This window comes from Sander lucioperca, chromosome 13, assembly GCF_008315115.2.
Source record: "Sander lucioperca isolate FBNREF2018 chromosome 13, SLUC_FBN_1.2, whole genome shotgun sequence".
In the NCBI taxonomy this organism is placed as follows: Eukaryota; Metazoa; Chordata; class Actinopteri; order Perciformes; family Percidae; genus Sander; species Sander lucioperca.
Window position 1 is genome coordinate 32775843 of NC_050185.1, and position 19501 is coordinate 32795343.

At 38.6% G+C, this 19501-nt stretch overlaps 1 protein-coding gene across 2 annotated transcripts in view; it reads right to left on the bottom strand.

The window, feature by feature from the left end:
* The window catches only part of doc2b (double C2-like domains, beta), a 125515-nt gene that overhangs the window by 37153 nt on the left and 68861 nt on the right, over window positions 1-19501 (bottom strand). The window contains exons 3-4 of one of the 2 annotated variants that reach the window (XM_031307955.2): window positions 15051-15074; window positions 4062-4136 (exon numbers count right to left, since the gene is read on the bottom strand). In XM_031307955.2, coding sequence (XP_031163815.1) covers window positions 4062-4136; window positions 15051-15074 — 99 coding nt within the window. The remainder of the gene's footprint in view (window positions 1-4061; window positions 4137-15050; window positions 15075-19501) is intronic. The other variant, XM_031307956.2, reaches the window with a different exon arrangement.

A 19501-nucleotide genomic window follows, 5' to 3' on the forward strand; every position in this document is an offset into this window, starting at 1 on the left:
GATGATATCTACAGATGGCGGATTACTTATGTAACTCCATTAAAGGGGGTGGAGAGGTTTAATGCAGACCAACAGCAGGCAGACTGTTGATTTTATTGGCCTATTCCATGTGTTGCGGGACAATTATTATGCTACTGTTTCATTGTAGTTGTCAGGCCAATGGCAAATTACACATTCTCATGCTAATATTCACAAGTCTATCCGTGCATTCTCACAAATTAAAATGTTTTTAATTTCAAGGAAAAAAAGTTGTCAGAAAAAGGCACCATCGGTGTCTACACACATGTCCACACAATATTGTTCCTAACAATAAAGGGTGCACGTGCATCGCTGACTGTTTCCGTCTGTCTGCAGCTATCTAATTGATGCATTTACTTTGAGTTCAGAGAGCCAGAAAAACCTCACCCTTGTAGATAATGTAATAATGTACCTACCATCATCTGTATTCACATAACAGTGAGAGGTCAGTCTGTCAGAGCAGCAGTATCTGTTAAACTATACATTTGAGTATGAAATCAACAGGTTTACAATAATAATAATAGCAGCTCTGCAGAGTTTCTCAGCCTATTATTAAATCTACTGCACGCTGCAGTGACAGAAAGCCTTTTTCTATGCAAGCTCCTCTATAAGTATCATTCACAACATTTCAAATGGTTGTTACTGTGGTGTTTTGTCCTTTATCATACATGCAAGGTTCTCTAACAAACATTTCTGGGCTGGTACACACTTTTCTTTCAGCCAATGTTCCAGTAGCCTTGTGAGACCGTCTTGATCTTGCGAGTTCCAGTTTTCCACTCGCAGATCAATCTGGCATCTTGAGATAGAGAAAATTTGGAGCCGTTCGCCAAACGACCGACCAATCAGCGTTGGTTTTGAGGCGGATTTAAGTGTGACGCAACAAGAAGCGACTGTTCAATCTAAACAACATGGCGGCTTCCACGGATGAGATGAGCGTAGCTATCGCGCAAGTTTTATCTGAATTAGAAAGTATTCCTTCATTGAAAGAAGAGCAAAAAAACGGCACTGGAGGCTTTTCTCGGAGGAAAAGATGTTTTTGCTCTTCTCCCGACTGGTTTCGGCAAGAGTTTGATATATCAACTGGCTCCGCTAGTCGTGAAGAAAATTAGCCTCGTGAGACCGTCCTGATCTCGCGAGCTATCTGGAGGAGTCAGGTTAGTGATAGACGGATGGTTTATCCAATCAGCTAACTAGTATTTTCGCCCCTTCACAAAAGTTCTCCAACGGAAAGTTCCCAGATGGATATGCCGAGCAAATGCGGAGCAATCCATCTGGCGGAGTCAGGTTAATGTTCCAGCCCTTTTGTCCAAAGTGAAAATTTGAACTACTACTGGATGTATTGCTATTAAATTTGGTATAGGCAATTATGGTACTCAGAGAACGAATTCCAATGTCTTTGTTCTTGTCCTGCCTTTATATGTAACAATTTAAAATTTTGACTTTTATTTGAGTTCATGACAGGACTCATCTAAAACTAATGGCCACATTCCTTGTATGCTTACTAGGTAATATGTTGTAAGTCTTGTATCTTATACCTTGTATATGTATACCTTTCAACCCCTATAGGACAGTGCAGGTATGTTGTAACTTCCAAAATCTAGTGCAGAGTTACTTTTATAACTTTCATATTTTAGCCTGTAGGTCAACAAGTCAACAACAGTAATTCTGCCTGGTAATTAGCACAGATCATGATAAATTATAAAACTTACAAGAAGTTAGATAATGATAAGACTCCCACGCAGAGCAAAGCAACACATGCAGTACATGTGCCTTTTATTAGGGCTGCACAATATATCGTTTTTTTTTATCGTCATCGCGATATCAACTGGCGCAATAAACGCATTGCCAAAGGCTGCGACATATCGCGAAAGACACACTCACTTTTTGTGTTAGTTGAAAGAAAATATCAGTAGAAAACTATGCTTTAAAATGCAACTGTCATTCTTTTTTTGGTGGTCCTTTTTATATTCAATTCACTGTTCAATTTGTTTAATAAAAGAATGCTGAAAATGACTTCCTTTCATTTGTTTAAAATTCAACAAGCAATTTGTTGTCTTTGAGCAGAAGAATGAGAGCAGCAGAACTGAGTGCACTTCAATATCTGTTTATTTATTGCCAGTTATATCATTATCGCGATATTCAACTATGTTATTCCATATCGCACATTTCCCTCATATCATGCAGCCCTGTCTTTTATAGTTTTAGCGTACCAGCTGTGTAGCTGACAGCTGAGGTGGACAAAATACATCTAAATGTACGGAGGATGAACCTATTCAATGAACAACATGGTATTTTCTCAGGTGCCACCCTGAGACAAATCATCTACTCATCATTTTTTCACTCTAGTAGTATTAACAATCTAAGAAAATAAAAGTTTTCAACACTTATCTGGTGTGTAGTGAGCATTACAACCTAATAGAGGTTGCTACTGTGACTGTACTTTCTTCTTTCATTGTGCATACATTTGTCTCCATTGCTTGTCATCGTTTTTGTAAAGTCTTTAAAGTTTCTATTTTGTTAATTTCTGAGCGGTTTGCTCTTTATCTTTGGTACTAGGCAGCCATTGCTAAGAGGCTTAGATTAAGTTCAACATGGACTGCTTGGCTTTGTTATTGCAGCCATTTTAATACGCTTAATTGTACTTTGCCTAATTGTATAGTCGACACACGCTCTTTGTCTTGCATGGTGTGTTAGCACTGAATGTTCTCAGAATATCAATATCTGGGGCGACCTCTAGCTTTACTGGTAGAGCGTGCGCCCGATGTAGGCTGAGTCCTTGCCAGCGGCCGGGGTTCGAACCTGACCCTTGGCCCTTTGCTGTGTGTCATCCCCTTCCTCTCCCCTCTCTTCTGTCATTCTCAAGCTATCATAAAGGCAATAAAAGCCCTAAAATATATATATATATATATATATATATATATATATATATATATATATATATATATATATATATATATATATATATATATATATACACATACACATACATACATACATACATATCTGGTAAAGTTTAAATAATGACCCACACTAAGTTTTACAACATTAGAACTGAGTAAAGCATGCAGTTACATGGTTATTCATCCTTTTTTACATATCTCACAGGCGTAACTACCTACACACATGCGTATATAGGTCAAAAGTCAAAGCTGAAGAGGGTACTAAACAATTACAAAGTTCAGATCAAAAGAACAAATGAGACAAGTTTGAAAAGGTATTAGAAGAAAGGAAAATGTGAGTCAGGTAGATGGATAATCACACAGCTTTATCTTTCAATAAGCTGCTTTTGTGGAGTGTGCTCATTCACTGATCTATATTAGATTTGAGGACTTTAATGAAAAGGATTAAATCAACATCAAGGCCTCCTGTCAGACACAAGGAAATTAAAGAATTCAGTGTCAACTTGTGAGTCATTTTGTAGTTTGACATTTGAGATACATTTCCATCTTTGTGAGCCACATACATGTGCATTTTGTGATCATGTTGGTGGAAAAGCAGTGGTTTGGGTCTGACATGTGGAGCTTATAATGACTCAACAGATCATACAACAGATCATAAGTTACGTCTCAAGTGCGTCCACTTGCGACATTGAGCAGACCAAAGCTTGGCTCACAGCATAATGATAAGAGACTCGGCTTTCACAAGTGAAGCATATTATTAGTAGGTAGGCCAGGGAATGTTGTTTACATTGATGATGCCTCTGGTAGAAGAAGGCAGGTAGAAACAGCTAGCCTTGTTCTGTCTAGTAGTTTTTTTTTTTCATTTCTCTTTATGTTCCGATTAAACAAATGAGATACAAACGTATTCATTTGTTAGCTTTAGAGGTGCTGGTAGGTGTAGCCTATACTTTGGGCAGAGCTGGGGTAGCTGTTTACACCTGTCTTTAAGCTAAGCTAGGCTAAACAGGGAAAGGCAAACTTTATATAAAGTTAATCCAAGAAACAAGGCACAATTTTATTGGGAGTGCAAAACTGCGAGATGCGGTCATGGAGAGTAAGAAAATCCAGAAAATATTTATTATTAGTTAACATAGTGCTGCTCACCTTGCTGGCTCCGGGCAGTAGGTGCAACTTGACATAGGGGTCAGAAAGCCCATTATGGTCCATCGGCTTGAGCCCCTATGAATTAAACACAGACAAATCTTGATGAAGATAAATAATTCATTGAAAACGTGTAACAATGTTAGATCTGAGAATTTGGCCAAATATTATTGCAACATCAGCACAATACAGTACAGAGTTATGCAGTTTAGAGTCTAAACACTTGCATTAGCAGCCCCTAGAGGCAGCAGTGATAATTATGCCCCGTAAGGTCAGGGGGTCACTAGTCTATATCCACGACGTTCCACTTCCGGGATTGCTCTCGTTCTGCCGGAAATTCCACTAGATATAGATTTGGCTGTCCGTTACCTTCCGCTTTCTTTGTGTTACAATTCTAAACTCTGCTTGATTTATGAGGACTATGGTTAACTGCTCCTCAGATTTCTGCAGGGTAAATCCAGACAGCTAGCTAGACTATCTGTCCAATCTGAGTTTTCTGTTGCACGACTAAAACAACCTTTGAACGTACACGTTCCACCAAAACAAGTTCCTTCCCAAGGCTATTATACAGCAGCACTGTAGCTCCGCTCGGTGCTTAGCTTAAGATTGGTTTAAAGAAATGCCGATAAACCAGACCATTCCTTTTTTTTTTAACCCATTAATTCGCCTGAACGTTTTCAAGATATGTTGTCATGAACCATGGTGTTGTTCAAAAGGACATTTTGACCGAACAGTTGCACTAAACAAAAGGTTATGAGTAGGGATGGATACCAAAACCTGCTATTAAACAGCCTCGGTGCTAAATTATATAAGACCGCAGTATTGATAATCTCTGACGTTACCAGTTCTTTTATTGGTACTTTTTAACATTTTGGTGTAATTTTACATTACATTGCAATTATTTAGTAATGAAAAAGAACCAATAAGGAGTATAAATAAAAGTAATAGTATCGATAAAATCACAATCATACCCGTCCCTAGTCATAAGTCACCAATATCATGAGAAATCATCTTCCGGAGCACTTAAATATATTCATATAAAAATCTATGACAATCTGTCCAGCAGTTCTCAGACCTGGACCAAGCAGAAGAGTGTAGGCAAAAATGATACAAACCGTAACATACAGACACCATCATATTAACGTCAAATTGAGTTAGTAGTTGTGATCTAAAAAAAAGTTAATGTTTTCACACAAGTGGACATTTCAATCTGGATATGACATAACTTGTCTAACAAATTGTGGAAACCATAGCTTGTGACATCCATTAAAAATGTCAGGAGCGTACAGAAGTTTTGTCTTCTGTCCAGTTTTCTTTAGCACCTTTATTCCTTGTACTTTACACGCTACTTCTTATTCTTTTTCTATGAATCGTTACATCCAATCTTTGTCCCTGAGACATTCAGTACAGTATAACCTCAGCTGGAAAGACGGAGGTCTTGTCACCCTGAGAAACACTGACGTGAATAAGGGAATGGACTAAAAGAAAAGAGGTTTTAGAGATCCCTTTTGAAGAGCAAATCAATAAGACTCAAAGAGTGAGCAGGAGGGAAAGGTCACTCATACAGTGACCAAATAAAACAACACCATGCGGGTGCCCACTGAGTAAAGTAAAGTGAAAGGACCTGAAGGTAAGATGTAGACGGAATAAACAGAAGAAATTGAAAACTCAATCAAATCTCTACCCACACAGAACAGGGAGCACTAATAAGTTTAGTTTGCTTTTCTTTGACCTTGAGTGGTGTTGAGGTTATTCAGATTGCCAACTCCTTTTGAGTTAAAGCTTAAATTGGGAATAAGTTTGGCCATTATCATATCGTAGATGTCAGGTGAGAGTATTAATGTTGACTTTCATCAGTGCTGCTTTAAGCTTTAAGGAAAAAAGTTTTTGACACTCTAACCTGTATGTGCAAGGATTTCTCATAAGCCCGAGATAGTATAATTCATGTGATCCTTCCAAACAAAATCACTATAACTAGAGTATTAGTGTTTTAACATACTGCTTGTAATATGTGTGTTAATTGGTATGTTAATAATACAGATCAATATGACCAACAAGATATGTCTTAAGTTATTATTAAATGCACAATATGTAATTTTCTGCCGCTAGAGGTCTCTCAATCAAACAAACAACAACAAAAGACGCAGTTTGGTGACGCCGTGAAGTAGTGTGGGATCATGGGAGTTTTTGTCTTTACCACCATTGCCATCATTGCAATCAGCGTCTCCCGGTTACGATTCCTATAGGGGGCTGCGAGCCGAGCTGCGGCTAACGTTTGCTCCGCTTGTTTCTCTGATAACTTAAGATCCAGAATCCTTCATCAGGTTAAAATATAAAGTTAAAAACCAAAAAGTGTATCATAAAAATGTAGCTTAAAACTCGATAAAAAGTAAATTCATGAAAGCTTCTGGCAGACAACCACAACGCTGACACGTGCAAAGGGGATGTGGTGCCATCGACAGGCGAACAAATCTAACGGACCCATAACCTTGATTCAAATCACAGATTTCTCTGGGTTTGAACATTGTTGGAAACATTTGGGATAATGTAAGTACACAACTCCATAAATATATAACATAGGTCAAGTCGTTTTTAGACATTTACATGCAGAAAAAGTTGCATACATCTTTAACCATAACTTCAATCAGAGTTACTGTTTCAACCAATATCAATAAAGTAAGCCGAGTTTATGCACAAGATCTTGAGAAAGGACAGAAGACCAAGAACAACAAGTAATCCCAAAGTGTCCAGAATAACTAAATCAAAAGGGGAGTTGCTGTTTGGTCTTTGAAGGGCTACTCACCAGAGTCAAAGCAGAAGAGGCCTTTTGGTCCCTAGTGTCAGGCTCGAGAAAACACTGGATCTTACATTTCCCATGATGCAACTAAGCAAATATTTTGTCCCCGTCTGGTAAATAAATATGGATTTCAAACTCCACCAGTCCATGCTGAGTAAGCCTTGTCGATATCACACTTTTTTTTTCAGACATTTCAAAGCTCCTCCACAAACACAGAATACATTATACAACTGCTCTCACTGAGTAGTACTTCCCATGACTAGTGAACTGAACTTGCACTAAGCTGGGGGACTCGCAAAGGACAGGTTTTTATTTTATTTAAAAAGTGGTCAAAATTGAAGCTGATATCCTGACTTTTAGACTCTTATTAGCCTACAATCATTTTTCATTAAAATCTGCAACTAAGGATTATTTTCAATATCTTTTAATTTGTTGATTATTTTTGTGATTAATTAATTTATTGTTTAGTCTATAAAATGCAAAAAAAAAAAAGCGCCAGTCACAATTTCCCAGAGCCTTATTTGGTGTCTTCAAATATTTTGTTCTGTCCGACCAATTCTCCTTAATCAAATTATAATTTATAGCAATAAAAAAACATTTCTCCCTGACAAAATGAACAATTTATCGACTATCAAAGTTGATTTATTTTTCTGTTGTTGGACTAATCAAATAATTATAATTATCTAATTGTTTCAGGTCTACTTTCGTCATTTATGTCTTTTAAATTTAAATTTTCAAAGCCACTCCCAGTTTGTACACAAACTCCACTTTCCAGTATACATACTTAGCCAATAAAGCAGATTCAGGTATATTAATATGCGGCATAAAGAATAATAATGCTTATAAACCCCCTTGGCATGATCTTACAATACAAATATTTCATTTCTCATCTGGCAAATAATAAAGATCATTGAAAATGTACTATTACTTAATTTTTTTAGGACCCAGTCTTTATGGTTCTTTATTTAATGGATCAAAAAAGGAAAAACAAAACAAATATGACGTATATTCACCCACAATTATCAGGTTTAATAGAGGAGCTCGGCACAAAGCCCAGCACTCAGCAGGAATTACTGGCAGCAAAATGACACTCAGCTGTGTCTCTAATAAGGCAACACTACTGCCTTAGATCCTGTCTGCACAAAATAGAAGCATGGCTTTCTTTAGCTGACTCTCAAACATATTTTAATAGCGCATAGCCAGTGTCAGAAATACTTAGATTTCTGACATCTCAAGAAAGGACACGTAAAAGTCCAGACAGAGACTACAGAATAAAAACAGACCATGAAATCAGTTTAAGTGGCTCTTTCTCTGGGTCTTTTAGATTTAATTTAGGTATGTCACAGAGACAGTTATGTCTACATGCAGTAATATATCAAGTCAACAGGATTACATTTGTTGTTAGATAGGACAGCTCCTATACGTTTAGAATTTTGTTGTGATTCTTGTGATTTTCAGTTAAACAGAAAACAGAAATGTAATGAGAAAGTCCCAGCATTGTATTTGGTGGTAACAATTGTTATAGACACTGTGAGGAGTCTTATATTTTAATTTTACTTTGATTTTTCCACTTTTACCCATCTGTGACTGTCATCCGTGCAAAAGAGAAGCTATTTGTATGAAGTTGATGAGGCACGACAATGTTCACGCGATCTATACTGTATAGCCTGCTTTAAGTTGATGTTTTGATAAGTCTTATGACATGTGTCAACATACGTATATATACAGCAACAGGTGTTTGAATTAATGTTGCAAAGCTCCACTGTAAGTGCTGACGTAGTGCAAGCATCAGGAGCTGTTCTAAAGAGGCATTCAGTGGTCTGAATTTGTAAATTACGGGGTTAGGTAGTCATGGGAAGAAAAAAATCCTCTCTGCTTTACTTAACAATTATTTTTCTTCCTTTTTTTATTCTTGATTTGTAACAGCAAATAAGGTGTTGGTTTACTTGGACTTTAGTGCTTGCTTCCCATAATTATGACCGTATAAAAAACAGACATGCTATAAATCTGCAGTTAATTAATAATCCTAAAATTATGTTCATTTTCCATGATGGAAACCTGCTACTTTATGATAGATAATAGATTTGATTAGATTAAATCATGTTTTTAACCCAAAAATAATGCAAAGGTTTCCTCTCTTCCTACATACAGCAAATCACTTCTATTGATAAGATAGGAGAACCTGGATGTAGCCCGAGAGGCAAAAAGAATCCACAAACCACTCTCTGCACTGCTCCTTGCTGCTCATTAAGCTTAATTGCTGTCAGTGTAAGGTAATTAGGTGACTCAGATGAGTTTATCAACATTGTCATCAACTCTCTTCTCTCATCTAGATTTTAGCAGCTGGACAGTCAGATGACACCTTTTAGATGTAAAAACTGTAACTTTAAGGGGGGGGCAGACATAGGATTTGTGAAATGTGTGGGACATAACATTCCATGGTAGATAGTAGTCAATATATTATTTTCATTATTACTTTTCTAACATTTCATTGTTCGAGTCAATGAGAGAGACTGCATGGAATTAACACATTTTGACACGTTTAAATTTGGGGAAGAGCAAAGTAAATTAATATTTAACTAAATGCATCCATAATGTAGCACAATGTGTGACATTGTGTTGTCCCCATCTTTCTTTTACGATCATTAAATGAACATTCACATATTGCGAAAAACAAACCACGTCTGTCGAAATTAGTTTTCATGGCCAAGTCGTGAGGTGCCAGAGGGTTGAACCGTACTGCTCGAAATGTATATCTTATTTTTAAAGTTTCAAACGTTGACATTCTGTCGGCCTTTAAGGTGAAACCATTTGTGGCACAGTACAGACACAAACCCAAAGACTGAGTGTGACCCTTAAACACAAAGCTGGAGGCTATATCATTGAGTAGGCCTTCGGAGAAGCAAAGGAATGCAACCTTATTTTAAATTACTTATAGTCAAAGATGCATGCATTGAGACATGCCTGCTCCCACGCTGAGGACTGTAATTCAAAAAATAAATTAAAAAAAGCAAGGCAGAGCTGAGAGGCAGAGGGGTCTGGAAAAAAAAGCAATACAACACGGTCAACATTCACTTTGCAACTCCAATCTCTGTGCCAGCCGTGACCCTTTCTCCTCAATCTTGTTTCTTATTTTCTCCCCCCTTATCCGAGGAGCAGCCTGGGTGAACTAAACATGGAAAATATATGGCTATATATAACATGCTTGATCTGAAATACAAACACTTTTTTTTTTGTCTGTGCAAAAATAAACCAGCTCCTAAAATTGTTACTTTACTTGCAACTTCTTGTTCATTGATTTTCATTTTCTACTATTTATATGCTCCTCCTCAATTTCCTTCTGTTATTTATCCGTACGTTGCGACTATGCTTTCCACACAACAAGGTTATTGAGACGGCACCATGAGAGCTGATTGGAGAGGTTAATGTGCTGTCTTCATCTACCTCTATTGTTGCCTTTACCAAACACCTGAGCTACCATTTAAGCAGAGGCATATTATGTGGGGTTGGATTGGAATAAACAGGCAGCTGCGTCATGCTGCTGATTGCGAGAGGACACTGTGAATACTCGGTTGATCATAATTACTGAGGGTTGGAGAAAAATGACCACTACGAAAGGCAGATGGGTAACATCCATCAGTGTATCCACACATCTCCCATCTCACACATACTCATTCATACCGGTTCCCTTGAATAACAGCCTTTAAATGCTGTGGAATTAACTGGAGCTCTCTTTGTGTTGGAAATGATTAACTTCCTTGACATCTTTCAGAGGAAGTGAGGGGTGTACTTGGGTTTGGCATGTGGTGGTGGTGTCCAGTTGGAAGCTGACGTTGATCTGAAAACATCATAATGAACAGAAGAGTATGTTCGCTGAAGTCACTTTCAAATACTGCAGGGAGCATGCATGAAGCTTTAGTAACTTTAAATAAGAGACTTTCTACCATATATCATATATCACAGAAGTTTGAATTAAAGGTGCAATATGTAATACATTTATTGTATTTAATCAAAAAATGCCCCCAATGTGTCATCAGATATTAAGGAAATATGCTAATTTGAAATACTTACTTTCTGACAACAATGCTAATGCCAGTATTTTCTCCTTTTGAAATTTCCGTTCCGTGACTGAATGTCTGTTTTTGTTAAGGCCTGTTTGTTGATATGAACTGCCTATTTTGACTGCCAGGCCGGGTTGCCAGATATACCTGTAAAAACGCAAACCCAGCGTGCTACAGCTGTAGTACAGCCATGGAAGCAGCAAACAAATGAACAGGATCAACGGAGATAGATTCATTCTACCCGCCCTAAAAAAAAAAAAACTTGCCATCTTTCTAAACGGTTGTATAATCAGAGACGAGGTAAAACACGGGTAAATATTGGAGATGCATTTAAAAGATAGAGACAGCTTAGAGGCTAAAAGGACACTGAGTTGACTAATTTCCTCCTAAACAAGTAAGCGTTGAGCTTCATTCATTTATATTACGGCTAACGTAGGGATAGTCATTTTCATTCATTTCAACATTCATGTGCTCGCATTAAATTATATAGAGTACTCCAGCTAGTTACTTGCAAAAAAATTAAACACAGCCGGTGAAGTGATCCTGACTGGTGCTGACGCCGCTATGCTAATGCACGCTAACTGCTAATGCACGCTAACTGCTAACGTAGGATCCATGACATATTCCAGAAACCGCAAGTTTGACTTCCTCATAATGGAAACATGCAATTTAACTTTGGCAAAACACCCAGTAGCCTGAATTGTTGGATTGGGACACAGTTTTCTCTGCAAGTCGCTTTGCAATGTATGTAACTTTATGTTGTTATTGTGGCTAATGTTACCATTGCCAGATTCAAGGTTAACGTTATGATATGTTGGACAGTATGATTGCCACTTTCTTACAAACTGGCATGTAATCATAATGTGTAATGTACTGACTGTACAGTGTATAGACAAGCTGTACAACGGGTCTGAAAGTAGTAATACCGACAATTTCCCCCCTGCCGAAATTCTTCCCCCACTTCTGTTCAGCGGGCATAGCTGACAGGCAGCGAGTGTGCCCGGTGTGCAGACGACCATGAGGTTGCGGCCTTTTTAGCGGCTGTTGCAGTGACGTTAATGCGAGAAAAGGTGGCTGTCAGTCGGGCACAAAGCTCCATACGCACTGATTATAAGGTTAAAGTTTGCGATCCTTTTAGCAGTCGTTGTTGTCACGGTTAGTCGATATAAGGTGGCTGTCAGTCAGGCACAAAGCTCCGCGAGAACAAGGGCTTTTATGACCGTCAACATAGCAGCATCTAGTAACTCCGCTGCGCTGTGGAGTAATGTCTGGCAATGCGAGTCTAGCATCAAGCTAACATTGAACGACGCTGGAGAGGAGGGGCCGGGGAGACGACTCTTTTCAGTATTTTGAATTTGGACTGCAGTAACCATTTTAAACGCTAGTTGTCAGTATTATATATTGTACCTTTTAAATCTAATCTTTAGTACATGGTTTACATTTCCCCGTCATTATTTTGGAGAAATATTTTCTTGTTATACAACTCACAACTATGTATGTACTAGTTCCAACTACAGTAGAGATGGAAATTATGAATCACTTGGCTGATTCGTATAATCTCTTTGAGATTTAAAATCCCTGACAATATAGTATTTGTTGCGTCACCCTTCAAACACACACATGTACACGATTGCATCACCGCTTATAAAACCATGACATTAAACGGATACTATGAAGTGGGGTTGTATTTTCTTATCCATAGTCAGTGCTAGAGGTGTGCAGTAGTCAAATATCCAAACTATCACTTTAAGGCCTTTATTTCAGTCTTGGCTTCTAAGCAACATCCGTTACACAAATTCAGTTTATAATTCAGTACAACACTAGGCCTACATACGCACTGATTATAAGGTTAAAGGTTAAGGTTAAATAATTGTTCTGGTTATAACAACTTGGGTCTTATTTGTGTAGTTTTGGCCTTCAATCCTGTTGGTAAAAATAGTCAGATGTTAGATGAGGCAAGAAACACAAGCAGTCGGACGATCAGACAGGTTGCAATAGTTTTGGTTAACCTGGGGGTTTATTTACAAAGAGAAAACTAAGCTGAATAGTAAAATGATTACCCAAATTGTCCTTTGTCAAAATCCATCACATTTTATAGAGGGACTTACTGGTCTGAACGTTGTTAGCGTAGTAGTGATGTGTTCCCAGATCTCAGCAACTACTTTGGTGAGTACAAGGTTATTATGATACTGATAGAAATGGTGTCCAAAACTAAAACAAATAATACCCAAATTGTAGGAATTATCCTTATTCTGTAACATAGTTATTGCATCATGATCATTTCTGTGGACTCCCCAGCGATAGGAGCACCAATGCAAAAAGCAACTTATCAATAATTTATAATAATGACTCATTACACTACAATTAGCTTGAGGATTGAAGATTCATTAAGATTCATGTACTGCACACCTCTAGCACCAGCAGAATCAACAAAGATTTCATATTTAGGTGTCCAGTTTGTAGATTTATTGTACTTGCTATTTGTAATATACAGTATATATACATGAATCCATATAATACAGTTTATATATAAAGCCTTAGAACAACTAATACTGTTCATGTGTATTTTCTAAGCCGTATGTCCCACATGGGTGCTTATTTTTCACAGTGCTATCAGCCTCTTTATCAGCCGGGGCATATGTCTTCATTATCATATCTGACTGGCCCGGTAACAGGCAGGTGGGGGAAGCATCAATCACCAGGAGCAGCAGATAACAGGATGGATGAGACGGGGTATTGATTTCATTCAGAGGGAGCTGACACACAGTCATGTTAAAGGGGTTAATACTTCAAGGGCCACCTGGGATCAGTGGAGGTGTTTAGGTCAAGGCAACTTGAGGTGATTGTGGAGTGATGGAAGTAGGCAATATGGAGAGCCGGCAGGTGGGTCCCATTCATCGCCAATGAATGTCAACGTTGATGATCGAGAGGCTTAGGAAGGAGAGGGGTGGAGGTGGGGGTTATATCGCAGGGTCACGCTGGGACACGTTAGTTTCAATGTCAGTCATGTCATTGATAACGTGTCATTGATTTAGTGGAGAAACAGAATAGACAGGCAGATTTGTGATTTTTATCTCCAGGAAGCTAAACTAAACTAGCATTTAAACAGCTATTGGGAGGTACTGTAACTTGCTTGCCATTGCACTACTGTTGCATGCTGCTTCTTCTTTTTTTAAATCTTGCATGGTGAAGGAGCCAAACAGAAGATGTAGCTAGGGCAAACGCTGCTTTCAAACAAAGATGTTTGTGCTGAGGTGGGAGGACAGATGCACCTTTTATTGATATTTCATTGTTGTGCTCTTTATATTTGCACTTGTTCCTATTGTGTACTGTAACTGCTGCACAACAATTTACCTCGTGGTAAATAAAGTTCTGTCTTATCTAAACCTCTGTTAATGCTGATAAGGGTTTTTGGTGCCTTTTAGTTGGCACACAAACACCTTTTTATTATTAAGTTTTTCTGTTTTCTACACTTGTTTTTTTTCATCTACTGCAGATTGATATGTGCATTGAAATGCAATTTTAAATGTGACAGAGAAAGATTAAATTAATTACAAATTTAACAACTCTCTGAAATTGTTAAAGGGCTATTTGGGCAAAGCAGGATGCTGCTACTGTAAGCAGAAGAAAGGCATTTTGGTTTAGGGAAAGTGGGTTCACCAAAAACATAAATTACCACAACTGATTACAAATAACTACCTGAACAACACTGATTCATGGCGGGTAACAGCATATGTAATAAGGATGGAGTGTACCTTTTAATTAATCAGTTAATTGGTTGACCTTTCAGTCCAGTGTAGTCCATCACTACATTGCTTTGCACGCTCTTGTAACTATTTGTTATTAAAGTAGTCGCTGAGTAATTATTCAGAATATAGATGACTGAACAACCAGATAAGAATGGGACCAACAACACAGTCAAAGCATTAAACATATTCACAAGAAACATTTCTTTGTTTTGTTGGAATAACATTACAATGATATAGAGAGGGAGCTCAGAGGGGGTTAGCTGAGGGTTGGTGATGGTTTCTATCAGGGTTCACTAGGTCTGGATGTTGGTTGGATAAGTTTAGTATAAGTATTGATTAGTACTGCAGGGACTGGTTGGGATTTGAGCTTATCTCAGTGGCTTACCTTCTTGTATCTGGGGACAGGAAGCTGTTTTTTCCAGCACACATAAAGCAGCAACACACAGAGATGATGAGAGCATGCAAAAGAATAAAAGTGGAGGAGAAAAAGAGAGATAACATTGATCATGTGAAATCAAAGTGGAGGCAATTAAATGAACATGCAAAAACTAAAAGAAGTAGAAGCAGTCTGTTTGGTTTTCACAGCTCAGGGCACTGCTGAACTATATATACAATGATAATATAGCTTGATAGAGGATGACGTAAATTGGAGTAGTATTTTTGTATTTAAATTGTCTGTTTAGGTTATTTTATTGGATTGTGCACTTGTCTATGGTAACGACTCGGGGTAGGTCCATCCCAGGCTTTTTCCTATTTCTTTTCAAACAGGTCTAGCGTGTGTTATGTTCAATTTTGTGTTTATTCTTTTTTTTTTTTTCTTGTTGTTTTGCCATGTTGCCGGTCTGTAATTTGGTCATAAAAATACTAGTCTCTTGCCATTCCTTAAATTTGTCTGACGATTTCGGCATCAGCCCTTAGCGACAGAAAAAGACATTTTTGTGGCCGTCTTCGTGTAAATCACTTTTCTTGTGCCAGCCGTATTATAGACAGGTCATTTCATTTATTAGGATCCCCGTTAGCTGTATCCTATTTTCCTAGGGGCCACACCGAACACTCTATATATGACGGTACACAATCACAAAAACAAATGCACTACAAAAACAATAATAACAGCAGCAGCAACACACAACACAGGACCCAACTTTAGTCAGTTTAAAAATAATCATGTAATATACGCAGTGGTGGAAGAAGTACTCAAGCAAAAGCAACAATACTATATTGCAAAATCACTGTTACAAGGAAAAGTCCTGCATTCAAAGTCGTATTCAAGCAAAAGCATAAAAGCATCAGCACCAAAACATACTTAAAGCACCGAGTATTCATCATGCAGAATGGCCAACCTCATATACACTACACCACTGAACTTCAATTAGGCTAGTGATGCATCAATGTGTTCATCACCCCAATATTACAGCTGGCAAAGGTGAGGCAAACCCTGATTATTTCCTATACTACTGCGTAGCTCAAATCATTAGATGAGGAGAGATTTTTTGGCAGGAGATGTTGTTTTAGTGATATTTTAAAGCGATTTTTAATGTTTTCCTGAATAATATGCTCAGGTAGAGAGTTCCATGTAACCAATGCTCTGTACATTGCAGTGTTCTTCACCATACTGGTTTTCACTTTTGGTAATGAGAATCTACCACCAGTAGCATGCCTGGTATGGTAGTCATGCACATCTGAGCTCAAACATAGCTGTTTATATAATACCCTTGGTAATTTAGTAACTGAAATCTTTATTAAATTAAGCAAGGATGAGCAATTGCTGACTTCAAAGCAGACGAGGATCACTTCAGCAGGCGTTTCTGCCCACAAACTTTCACACAATTCCCTGATGAAGGCAGAACAATTAAGTAGAAGTTTTAACACATACAAGTTAACACCTCCACATGGTGAGTAGTACTCACTACCACGTTCACCGACAGCAAAAATAAATAACGTATGAAATAATAAAATGGATTGCATCCCCAGGAATAGTTTACATTTTGGGAAATATGCGTATTTGCTTTCTTTCTGAGAGGTAGATAAGATTGAAGTCAGGACCTGGTTAGTTTAGCATAAAGACTGAACAAATGGGGGGAAACAGCTCGCTTGGCTCTGTCCAAAGAGAAAAAATAAACACCTCTAAAGTTGGGGGAGTTACGTGCTGGATCTAAATCTTGGCAATGTGAATGTATGTAGCATCTTTAAAGGCCCTGACACACCAACCAGACGGGCCGACCGTCGGCAGAAAAGGCAGTCGGACTGATCAGTCGGGTCCCCGAGGTCCAAAAAATGCCTCAGAACACACTGAGGCGACGCCGACTTGAGCGTACGCTCTGCGCGTGCGCAAAACTTAATACGTCTCCATAGCAGCAGGCGGCGCTGCTCTGTATTGTTTCCATTAACAGTCTGATTATTTCCCAGAAAATGAAAACCAGCAGCTGATTGGACGAACGCATCACGTGGTTCTTTTTTCTCCGGAAATTCACAGCCAGACTGTCATGGCGGCTTGTTCAGAATACAATCTCATATTGTACTAAAATAGTTCACCGAAACGTGTTTCTGAAAACATTTTAAGCGAGAAATAGGCCATGTAGTTTCTGAATCTGTCTTCATTTCAGATTGACAAAGGTCAGTTTAAAAGATGAATGCCGACGGCTCCTCAGACGGACGACGGCACAGAACACACCGAACAGACTCGAGTCACCGACCTCGCCAGACAGTCCGACGGCCGATTATCGGGCTGGTGTGTCTTCTCTCTTAGTCTTGTCATCACAGTTGGGTTGCCATGTTTGGTACCATCATGCCTGTACAGAAACTATAACAAAAACCTGTGCTCACTGACCAAATTTGGCAACCGGGCTGTAGCTAGAAAATCTGAGCGGATGGATAAACTGTTGTAAATCAAGAAATAGTTACAGCACATTGTCCCTTTAAAAGACAAATTGCTGTTTTTACACTTCTGTTAAGTACATTTTAGAGGTGTTGGTTGGCGTATTTTGAACTTTGCACGGAATCAGGCTGGCTGTTTCCCTCTGCTTCCAGTCTTTTCGCTACGCTAGGCTAACCCCATCCTGACTCCAGCTTTGTACTTAACAGTCAAGAGGTTGATATCCATCTTCTTATTTCACTCTCATAAAGGAAACAAATCCACATATTTCCAAACATTTTGAACTAGTCCTTTAAGCTGATGACAGACAAACTTCAATACCCTATTAAAACAAAAGGCAGATGAATAAATGCCTTAGTCTAAGACTTGACAGCAGCGGTATTGACTGTTAAGATATGAATCACAATTGATTTCTGCTGTGGCAATGGAATAGCAGCTTCTCACTTCATCCTTTCTGAGTAGCCTTGTGGGAATGTCTGTTGGACATTTCATCAATATTTAGTGACAAGTTGAACAATAACAATAAAGTAGGCTATATATCAGATTTTTTAGATGTTCTTCTATTAACTGTTATGCAGGGATTACAAATGAAGACAAGTTGTTTTATAAAAGCCTTTTTATGTAAAGCCAGCGACACGAAAACAGATACAAACAACGATAATGAATACAAGAGGGCAAAACATCTCTAAGAAACGGAGCCTGTGTGTGTGTGTGTGCGTGCGTGCGTGCGTGCGCGTACATGCTCCCACACGAGTGTAGGTGTACCGGGCAATGAAAGGGCAGTCTGCTGTAGAAGGAAGAGAATGAAAGACTGCAGTGGAGTGTTAAGGTAGGTTGTAATGTAGGCGGTGCTGAATGAACAGGTCTTGGATCTGCAATTGAATGGTGAGACAGCGTCTGATTCACTGATAAGGGCAGGAAACTTGTTTTACTATGGAGGGAGGTGCCGCCTTAGAAAAAGACTCTTCACGCAGCTTTAATATGTGTGGGATGACAGGGAAGGGATACAACAAGGTATGACTACACTTGTAGAGAGGAAGTAAATCCGCAAAATTTCAAGCCATGAGATCAACAAGCAGTATGCATGCTGTTTCTCTAAGTATTGCAATCTCAGTTTGGTCCACCTCTTTGGCCCAGATTGAAATATCTCAACATCTATTCGATGGATTTACATTAAATGTTGTACAGACATTCTTCGTCGCCAATGGATGAATCATCGAGGACTAGCTCATACAACGTGTTGTCCGTCCATGTCTTATTGTTTAGGTGTTCCCAGCGGCCCCTCTAGAAGGTGGAGTGAAAAGCCAGCCATTTTTACATAAACGTAAATCACCGTTCTTCTTCACCCTTGGATGTTTTTCTTGCGGTTTTGCTCGAGCCGATGATGTCCTATCCAACTGATTTAGACATTTGCATTCTAACATACAGCTCCGCTGGGTAATGTCCAGATAATTTCAGGTTTGCAGTGCATGTGTGAAAGATATAGAGAGGACATAGAAGCAATATTTTTTAAATAAGGGTATAACAGCAAATATTTTCACACAGTCTCTCCTGGAAGACATTCCTAGTGTTGCACTTGGCTTCTCACATTAAAAGTGACATAAATGGACTTTCAGAAACTCAGGAAAGTGACTTCCAATTTGATTACACTCCCTGCCATCAAAAAAATCCCTGCTAATAAGGTAGTGCTTTTTCTTTGGCCATGTCAAGACCTATCACAATGGAGATGAACATTGCCTGCTCCATGTGTACAACATTAATTCAGCAGCCTGACCCGCAGTTGTTGAGATATCTTTCTGTGCACTAAACTGATGATTAGACAAGTTGAGAGACGTGCTAGTATCGTCATCCTTGGGTCCTGCTGCTACAGGGGCACACATGAACAAAGAAAGCGATCCTCTTTAAACTTTTAACATGCAGGACTCATGTTTTATTGCGGTGTGCATCTTTCTGCAGAGTTAAAG